The sequence below is a fragment of the Lissotriton helveticus genome, chromosome 2_1 (genome assembly GCF_964261635.1).
Source record: "Lissotriton helveticus chromosome 2_1, aLisHel1.1, whole genome shotgun sequence".
In the NCBI taxonomy this organism is placed as follows: Eukaryota; Metazoa; Chordata; class Amphibia; order Caudata; family Salamandridae; genus Lissotriton; species Lissotriton helveticus.
Window position 1 is genome coordinate 2,132,535,586 of NC_136059.1, and position 10,528 is coordinate 2,132,546,113.

Genomic DNA, 10,528 nt, shown 5'->3' on the forward strand with positions numbered 1-10,528 from the left:
AGTGCATGTTGAGAGGGGTTGCACCAGGCAAGTCTGGTCACACACACAAAGAATTGCAATTTCATACCTCCCTGGAAATGAGGCACAATGTACGATGCACGTTGATACAGGTTGCACCAGACCAGTCCAGTCACACACATAGGTGCACATTCAGTATAGCCACATGAAGTAGAATGAGGCACTACTGTGGGTACACCCCCACCTCCGAGGGTCAAACCCTATGAATCGGACACTGCACGCAATGAGCATGCAGTTGGTGTGTCGCACGAGAGAGATGTGGCATGATCTATGAAACGGGCCACGCGGGTTCTTGTAACCAGGGAATCCGCTCACCACCAACTAAACGCTTATGAGTGTTCCGATCCCTGCGATACTGGAACCACATGCCTTAGATGCAGGCAAGATTTCTGAGCTCTGCACTAGACAATCTGATCTCTAGGCACAAGTCTTATTTCCACGCTCACACCGCGCTGACAGTTGAGATTCAGTGGCCGATGTGGACACTTGAGAGGGCACCACTCTCCAGATGTCACAGGTAGATGGTGAAGGTCACTCACGGAGAGAACCGGAGGCCCAGAGATTGACCCTTGGAGGGCACACTTCAGCAGGTCTTTGGCCCAGGCCAGCCACTTATCAGAAATGGCACGGGGTCACCTTCATGTGAGTTATCCTCCATGTGCACAACAGAGTCCTCGGGCAATGTGCACCATGTGATATGGGTACCCTGGTCCAGCGTCCCCGCAAGCGTATATCACCCTTTGCTGAAGGATGGCATCAGTAGTTATACTGTTGTGTGTCTTTGCAGTTAGTGGTGGTTTATGGGGTTTTCCTTTGAACTACAGATGTCTCCCCTAAATTGGAAGACTGTCTGCTATGGAGTCATGGAATGCAGATCTTAATCTTTAGTGGGGCCATGAACTGGCCCCTAGAGGCTAAGTGTCAAAAATTCTCTGTCTCCAATCTATCCCATCAGGCCCTCAAATAGCAGAGGTCATTGTTGTGGGATGCCCATGGTTTATGGCTGTCACTTGGCGAATGCACAGATGTGCTCCCCCGACCCTGGGTGTCCACCGGAGCTAGGCACCACGTCACCCGAGACTCCTAGAGCATAGAAATGTCCATAGTCTTATCAGTGGCATTTCTAATTAAGTTATGCTAAAACCCTCTTTACTAATGGAAAGGGTTTGGCATGGCGAATCCATTGATAATAGATATTATGAGGTTGCTCCACTGCAGTCCACTATTGCATTCTGAAGTAATGTCAACCACTTCCCCATGTTACCCTATGGGAAGAGCAAACCTCATAGGTAGTGAAAACGCGCACAGGTATTTCTCATGACTTGGGCGCACTTGCGCTAGTGAGCACTCATACCTGCGATGGCAGGTTAGACACATAGTCCCCAGCACCAGGGGTGCAAATGCGCCCGCCCAAGTCTGCAACAGCAAACTGGACACAGGTTTAGCTAATGCAAGTGTCAGTGCGCACCTACAGTGGCCTGCAATGGCAGGCTACAAGCGCATCGCTGTAGTGAGGCTAGTTACTGCCTCAAACAATCGCACTGCAAAACGTGCGAAATTCGCAAATATGTATTTGTTTATTCAACCATGCTCAAAATTCATCCAAATGTTCCATGATATTCCATACTCTTTTATCTTCTTCTCAAATTTTTTACACGAGTCCACATGCTGCGTGTCTATGCCATTTCCGAGTTTTTACTGCTCACTCTGCGTCTATCCAGACTTCTTGAATAAACAGGGCTGAAGCATAAATTCATATCAAGCAGCGTTTATTTAAAAGGAGTACCCAATGCATTTCGGGCTCAACGCCCTTCTTCGGGGGTCACTGTCAACAGAATAAATAATCACAATCACAAATGCTGTTTATGTCTTCCGTACAAAATTACCCATTACAACCCAATAGTAACTTTGTTATGCAACAATTACATCTTTTTACACTCTAGCACGCCTAGCGCGGTAATTGCATGTGTAACTGAATTGCCATACTAACTTTCCTTGTCCTTACTTCCCTCTTGATAAAGCCGTCCTTATTTCTAAAGTGTCACTTTTTTAAGCGCAACCCCTCACCCCGTTCGGTGCTCATGGTTTCCAAAGAACCTTCTTACTTCCCACAAATCAAACAGCATGTCATTTGTGTTTAAACTTTCATCCTTTGCGTTTCAATCTGCAAGCACCCTGTCTCCGCTCGTAATTAAGTTAGTGGAATCCCAAGAAACTCTCTCTGATCTTAACTCCCCCTCCTCTGTTCTATGCAACCACATCAGTTCACAATGCCTCCTCGCTCCCTCTCACGTAAGTTCACAATACCTCCTCTCTCCCTCTCCCCCTCGGTCATTAATCCACTAACATTCTACTTCGCTCATGCCTGCCACTTAGTCATTAATCCACTCACATTCTACTTAGCTCATACCTGCCATATGCTGTTTAAAAATCATCTGTCCTCCTCCGTTTTACCTTCCCGTCAGTCTCCTTCCCATAATCCCTCTCTTATTTAGCCGATCATTCTATCTGACCAATGAGGCTCTTCTGTTTGAATCTCCCGCCCTCGCACCTGCTTGATGTTACGCTTAGATTTTCTATCAGTTACTACATTTCCCACAATACACCGCAACTCAGTTAAACGCACCTATCCGGCACACAAAGTAAAAGTGTAAAACAATAGTGCAACACTCAGAACAAACTTGATTGTGAACATTTAAAACGTCCTTTACATAGTCAATTTCAGTGAGCACCTTGCTCGTGAATACCGCCGTCAAAGATGAACCACGTTGTTGCTCTCAGCATGCAGACTCAAGTTTTTTAACATTTTATCAGTTTTTTTGTTAGTCATTTCCAGTTTCTTCCGTTGGGTGCAATCCTGGTGTAGGGCATCTGTAATAAACTCACTGTAAAAGGGGGACAGGATGCACACCTGGTATTCCTCATTTTCCAAGTTTAACCTCTTCATCTAAGATATGCGTGCTGATTGAAAGGAGTGCCATGCCCAGTTGGCACTAGGTTTATAAACATCGCTGTAGTGAGGCTAGTTACTGCCTCAAACAATCGCACTGCAAAACGTGCGAAATTCGCAAATATGTATTTGTTTATTCAACCATGCTCAAAATTCATCCAAATGTTCCATGATATTCCATACTCTTTTATCTTCTTCTCAAATTTTTTACACGAGTCCACATGCTGCGTGTCTATGCCATTTCCGAGTTTTTACTGCTCACTCTGCGTCTATCCAGACTTCTTGAATAAACAGGGCTGAAGCATAAATTCATATCAAGCAGCGTTTATTTAAAAGGAGTACCCAATGCATTTCGGGCTCAACGCCCTTCTTCGGGGGTCACTGTCAACAGAATAAATAATCACAATCACAAATGCTGTTTATGTCTTCCGTACAAAATTACCCATTACAACCCAATAGTAACTTTGTTATGCAACAATTACATCTTTTTACACTCTAGCACGCCTAGCGCGGTAATTGCATGTGTAACTGAATTGCCATACTAACTTTCCTTGTCCTTACTTCCCTCTTGATAAAGCCGTCCTTATTTCTAAAGTGTCACTTTTTTAAGCGCAACCCCTCACCCCGTTCGGTGCTCATGGTTTCCAAAGAACCTTCTTACTTCCCACAAATCAAACAGCATGTCATTTGTGTTTAAACTTTCATCCTTTGCGTTTCAATCTGCAAGCACCCTGTCTCCGCTCGTAATTAAGTTAGTGGAATCCCAAGAAACTCTCTCTGATCTTAACTCCCCCTCCTCTGTTCTATGCAACCACATCAGTTCACAATGCCTCCTCGCTCCCTCTCACGTAAGTTCACAATACCTCCTCTCTCCCTCTCCCCCTCGGTCATTAATCCACTAACATTCTACTTCGCTCATGCCTGCCACTTAGTCATTAATCCACTCACATTCTACTTAGCTCATACCTGCCATATGCTGTTTAAAAATCATCTGTCCTCCTCCGTTTTACCTTCCCGTCAGTCTCCTTCCCATAATCCCTCTCTTATTTAGCCGATCATTCTATCTGACCAATGAGGCTCTTCTGTTTGAATCTCCCGCCCTCGCACCTGCTTGATGTTACGCTTAGATTTTCTATCAGTTACTACATTTCCCACAATACACCGCAACTCAGTTAAACGCACCTATCCGGCACACAAAGTAAAAGTGTAAAACAATAGTGCAACACTCAGAACAAACTTGATTGTGAACATTTAAAACGTCCTTTACATAGTCAATTTCAGTGAGCACCTTGCTCGTGAATACCGCCGTCAAAGATGAACCACGTTGTTGCTCTCAGCATGCAGACTCAAGTTTTTTAACATTTTATCAGTTTTTTTGTTAGTCATTTCCAGTTTCTTCCGTTGGGTGCAATCCTGGTGTAGGGCATCTGTAATAAACTCACTGTAAAAGGGGGACAGGATGCACACCTGGTATTCCTCATTTTCCAAGTTTAACCTCTTCATCTAAGATATGCGTGCTGATTGAAAGGAGTGCCATGCCCAGTTGGCACTAGGTTTATAAACATCGCTGTAGTGAGGCTAGTTACTGCCTCAAACAATCGCACTGCAAAACGTGCGAAATTCGCAAATATGTATTTGTTTATTCAACCATGCTCAAAATTCATCCAAATGTTCCATGATATTCCATACTCTTTTATCTTCTTCTCAAATTTTTTACACGAGTCCACATGCTGCGTGTCTATGCCATTTCCGAATGGCGAATCCATTGATAATAGATATTATGAGGTTGCTCCACTGCAGTCCACTATTGCATTCTGAAGTAATGTCAACCACTTCCCCATGTTACCCTATGGGAAGAGCAAACCTCATAGGTAGTGAAAACGCGCACAGGTATTTCTCATGACTTGGGCGCACTTGCGCTAGTGAGCACTCATACCTGCGATGGCAGGTTAGACACATAGTCCCCAGCACCAGGGGTGCAAATGCGCCCGCCCAAGTCTGCAACAGCAAACTGGACACAGGTTTAGCTAATGCAAGTGTCAGTGCGCACCTACAGTGGCCTGCAATGGCAGGCTACAAGCGCAGTCAGGGGCACCATAGTTACGCTGCACTCATACAGCTGCCTGCAATGGCAGGCTGCTCATGAGTTCAATCATGATAGGTGCCAGTGCGCGCACAACGGTCTGCAATGGCAGACCGGCCCATGTTTCAGAACATCAAGTCAGCACCATTTCTCAACATGGGTAGGTAGTGCGCACGCACTTTCATACTGTATTTACAGTGAGAAACTGTTCAGAGGCAGAAGGCCACACACGAGAATCAGCAAAACCCAGGTGGAAAAAGCAAAAAGTTTAGGGAAACTCTACCCGACGAGTATCGGGCCAACAGTCACCCCAGAAAGCCTTGTTCAAATGAACCTGTTGTGATGAAATTCCTAAAGGTTTAACACACGTTCCTGTTGCAATTACTTCAATCATTGTGTGAGTGTTTCAGGTTCAGGCTCTCTCAGTGCAGGTGTCCTACACCACTTTTTTCCCCAGACAAACTGACTTGGGTGTCCATTCACAAGTTCATAAAGCACTGCAGCCAGGTACTTGTGGAAGCACATTTTGCCTGTTTGTCCTGCAGGATCTTTTGACTGGTGGCCATTCCACAGAGCTTCCAACTTGGGAGGTATTGCTTTGGTATCTATTTACAGGTGGTGAATCTGTGGTCAGAAGAACAAGTTATTTACTTTTCCTAATACTCTGTCTGGTGAATACTCTTAAGTGCAGATTCCTGACTGTCCTCTTGCTTCCCTGTTCTTTTTAATAGTCTATTTTCCATCTAAAAAAACTCTGTAGAGATCTGCACACTGGTACTCAGAATGTTTTTTTTTCTTTGTACCTGACATCAGTGCAGAAGGGTAGCAGCTCGGTTTTTTATTTTCAAATGGATTGAAGTCAGCATGGAGCTGCACAACGCCACCTACCAATACGTGGGACCACTGCTGTGTTAACGTTTCAGGATCCAGTCTGGTGCCTGGAGGTATTCAAACCATGAGCAATCTGTAGTTAGATAGGAAATCCACAACATAGAACATTACTGTAGGTAAGCAACTTATTTGTCTGAGCCCTCTCCACAGAGACTCCACCTGCGGAGGTACTCCTTTAGTGACACATCTGCAGTTAGAACTATCCATCAGAATACGTTATTTACCTTTTGGTAATGCTTTTTCTGGCGGATACTTAATGTGCAGATTTCTGACTGCCATTCCACCTACCCGTTCTGTGGCGTGACCTCTTTTTAACAACATCAGCACACTGTTACCAACAATTGTTCACAAGTTGCATCTGAGAGAGCAGAAAGGGTAAAGACAAGAAGCTGACATCAGCGCACAGGGGTGTTGCTTTTATGCGTTTCTGCTCCGTCACTTCCGAGTCAGTGTAGAGTTTGCATGGAGTACCATGATGCCACTTAGTGACACGCAGAAACACTCTGGACATTTTCTGGATCCATTCAGGCATCTAAGGAGTGGTCTGTAGTGAACAATCTTCTGTTAGACTATTCTCCAGAAAGAGCATTACTGAAGGTAAGTAACTTGTTTTTCCATACAGCGGTATACACCTCTGAGACTTGGCTGCTGACAGTCACCCAGATTTTAAACATAATATCCATGTTTAGATGATTCAGTAATAAATGTGTACATTATTGAACTTCTAAATAAGTTTTTCTAACAGACTTGCTGATGCCCTTCAGAAATCAAAATATACTTTGGTGAAGTTTTGTGTCCAAGTTATGCCTAATTAAATAAAATTAAAAAATGTTTTTTTTTCCACAGTGGGCTGATCAGCACTTTCCTTTCTGCAATCATGGCAAACGTTGTATCATGAGGACTGTCTTCAAAATTGGTCCCAATAATGGAAAGAACTTTTATGTGTGTCCGTTTGGAAAGGATAAGCAATGTCAGTTTTTTCAGTGGGCAGAAAATGGTCCTGGAATGAAAATTGTACCGGGTTGCTAAAGTTTCACTGTAAAAGTGTGATGGGTATATGCTTTAAATTAGTTTTGAACTATCAATTTTTTAAATATTCAGTTAAATACCTAATATGAAAAAAACGAAGAACCTTCAACAATATATTTCTGTATGTTGTCATCTTTCACTTTTAATCCTTTTTATTTCACAAAAAAACTGAATTGTCAACGAAATATTACTGTTAATAATAGACTTGCGATGTGTAAAATAGTTAAATATAAAAATATTTATTTTAAAATTAAGAATAAACATTAATATAATATAGGAAATAAAGTTTGTATGGCTGTATCACATATGGCTAGTAATAATTATTTAGACTTTTAACAAAGATTCTCTCTTTTCTCACTGCAAACATTGTAGGAAAAGGAAATTTTCTCTTTTGATCCTTTGTTTTACCTTTGTATAATGTACAAGTTTAACTACATGTTTAAGCTTGTATCATCATAGGAAATGTAATTGACTTCATTAACCCCTTCGCTGCGGGGGAAATTCTCCCACGGTGCGGGGGAGGGGGCCGCCGCTGTGCTCGTGACGAGCCCAGCTAGTCATGAGTCACAGTAGAGCTGTGCTCATGATTAGCTGGGCTTGTCACGACTCCGCCCACTGATTAATTCGCCCGCACAGGCAGGGAATCAATCGCGCGTGGGCGGACCGCGGCAGTTATGACGAGCCCAGCTGGTCATGAGCACAGCTCCACTGTGACTCGTGACGAGCTGGTTTCGCCATGCACACGGAGGAGGTTAAATGAAAGAAGCAAATTGTTTTATTTTGTTGTAGTTTGAATGGGTACACCTTCTACCTTCTCAGGAAAGTAGGAGGCATCGTGATTTTGGTTAGGTTTTTACAGCTTCTAATGCCTCAAAGTTAGTCTGCAGCCATGTATTTGGGGAACACCACACTTATCCATCATTCTGTGCACATGAATCTTCAATTCAATCTCTTGAATGTCCCCTCTCCATTTAACCACCTCTCTGATCCAGGAGGCCATTACCAGCGTAGTTATTGGCCACATGTCAATTCATCAGCTTCTTGATCCCTTCAACGTTAGTCATTTTGCTGTCCTGTTCCTGGGACTCCCTCTGCAAGCAAGGACATCAGCAGGGGTTATATGATGGCAGCTGAAAACTAGCCTAACCCCATCAGAACCGCCAACCGGGTTCCAAAACATCCACTATGGGTGGGTTAGTAGGTATGCATCTTGGTTCCACTGTCCATATGGATGTAATATACAAGGAATCCCCGATGGCTGTGGCCAACGTGTTTCGAACAACTAGCCTCTCTGGATTCTCTTCAGGGCTTTGGACTGGTATATCTTATATCTTCAATGTGGGGCTGATCCCAACTGAAATGCTTTTGTGCGCAAGGGGGACAATTCTTTTCTTTCTTTAGGGGAGCACCAAATTGTTTTCATTCTGAAATGTATTTTGCTGCAAAGCACAAGTCCTTTGTGCTTCCATCCTCTACAAAGAATTGGTGGACTCAATGCTTAGTTTTCACTCCTTCTTCTGGGGACTCAACCTTGAGATCGTCCGATGACTCTTCATCGAACCCTGTAGCTTCTTCGACCTCCTCAAGTTCGTAGAACTCTTCCTGCCCCTCTTCATGAGGTTCTGAAGTTGCAGGGGCCTCCATAGCAGACTGGTTGTCTTTTGAGTGTTGGTGGAAGGCTTAGCAGGAATACGGAATTCCTTCAAGGAGTCAAACTGCTTTTTTTGCAGGAGGGCGGCCATTTCAGCCTCAAACCTTCTTTTCTTGCGTTCGGCATAGAACGCTTTCTTTTCAGCATCGGCGATGGCCTCTTTTTCCGCATGGACGGGTCTACCATCTCCGAAACCTTGCTCTTATCTCTCACTCCCTCTTGAGCAGGTGGTATCAGTGACAGTTTTGACTGTGTTTTGCCTCCATCGGCATCCCTCGGTGAAGATCCGTCTGGCTCTTTGTGTTGCAGCTGACCTTTGGTCAATGAGTGTTTCGAAGCTGAGGCTGGCTTGTGAGACTTATTGTCCGGTGGCTTGGGATCCGAGCCTTTCGGCAGTTTATTACCTTCTGCTTCTTCTTATTCGTGTCCTTCACTGCCTTTTTTGCTTGTTTTTTCTTGGCATCGGGCACATAGATCTTGACGTCTGATTTTTTTTCCATGAGCTTTCTCAGCTTACCTAACATTTTCCTCTTCGTCACTGGATAGGCCATGGTCCTTCAACGAAACCTGCATTCTCTGAGTGCTGGCCATGGTGGTGTAGTGTCCCAGCATCTGTCTTTGACGTACCTTTATAGTCTTGGATACAAAAAAGGCCAGGCCTCTCAGTCCTCGTCTTGGGGATCTTTTGGGAGACCGGGATTGCAGATCTGTGGGGGTCTCTCTGGGTGAGTTTGTGGGGGCAGTGGGTACAGAACTTAAAGGGGATGTTTTCCATGACTCCTACCTGCCTTCATTCTCTGGACACGTGGCTCGAACCGGCCGGTCGTATTTCTTTAAAACGTTGATTTTTCGAAAACGCTTTCGGAGCCCCTCCATTTCTTCCAGACTCATTATTGGAAAAAATAACCTGAAGACAGCGACTCCACACAAAGCCATGGGGAGCCATCTGCTGTCACACAAGGGACGGACATACTTCAAAATGGTGGTTGACGATGCCCACAGTCAAGAGAGGAAAATAGAGAATTTCAAACCCAACCACCATACATAAGGCACAGCATGTGAATTCAGAAAAGGATTCATGTTGCAAAACTACTGATACAAGTTTACATCTTTAACAGCAAATATAGTCCACTTTTATCCTAAACCTTTCGGCAAAGTGCAGACAACCAATTTACCAAGCCAAATGAGGGAATCTCGCAGACTGCGACATGCAAACCATGGTGTGTGGTGTGTACATGGCAACAATCGGTTCTTTGAGGCCACAAGAATATTTGTTGTTACGCGTTTCAAATCTCCTTTTCCCTTCAATGTGCACACAAAATAAGTCCACAGTATATATTAAAAAGGTGTTATTAAAAAAAATGCCCTAATCTAGAGCAGATTAAATGAATGAATATAATTATAAAAATAGATAAAATAGTAACAATGTAGTTACTAAATAATATATTAGAACAATTGCTACATTGTTAATGATATTCAGTACAACAAAGCGTTGAATTATTAAATCAGTATTTCGTATTCAGCCCCTGCCTCATAGCTAAGCTTTCTTAGCAAAGAGTGCTCATTAGAGTTATTTAGGTGGCCTTTAATTTGCATACTTTTAATGAACAACAGAATTGTTTTCAATAAGCTTCTCTACTTTGAGGGTCACAGTCTGTTTGCAGCATGCAGCTCAAAGAAAGCTACCAGGAAGGCTGAAGATGTCGCTTTCTGAATATTTACTTTTCAATGCTAGACATATTCACACGATTTTGTTTTTTTCATTATAAACAGAAATGGTATTTCATTATTGCAACATGCAAGAATTTCCATAAAATTATGTAGCACATTAAAATCTGCCATATATAGAATACATGCTATATGAGCAACTGATGCGCTATGATCTTATAATAAAGCACACGTTATA

At 43.4% G+C, this 10,528-nt stretch overlaps 1 protein-coding gene across 1 annotated transcript in view; it reads left to right on the forward strand.

Annotated features, from left to right (window-relative positions):
* Positions 1-7,282, forward strand: part of NEIL3 (nei like DNA glycosylase 3) — a 243,898-nt gene extending 236,616 nt beyond the window's left edge. Inside the window, exon 11 of the mRNA XM_078677091.1 lies at positions 6,789-7,282. Coding sequence (XP_078533217.1) covers positions 6,789-6,971 — 183 coding nt within the window. The 3' untranslated portion in view covers positions 6,972-7,282. The remainder of the gene's footprint in view (positions 1-6,788) is intronic.
* The last annotated feature ends 3,246 nt before the right edge of the window (positions 7,283-10,528 follow it).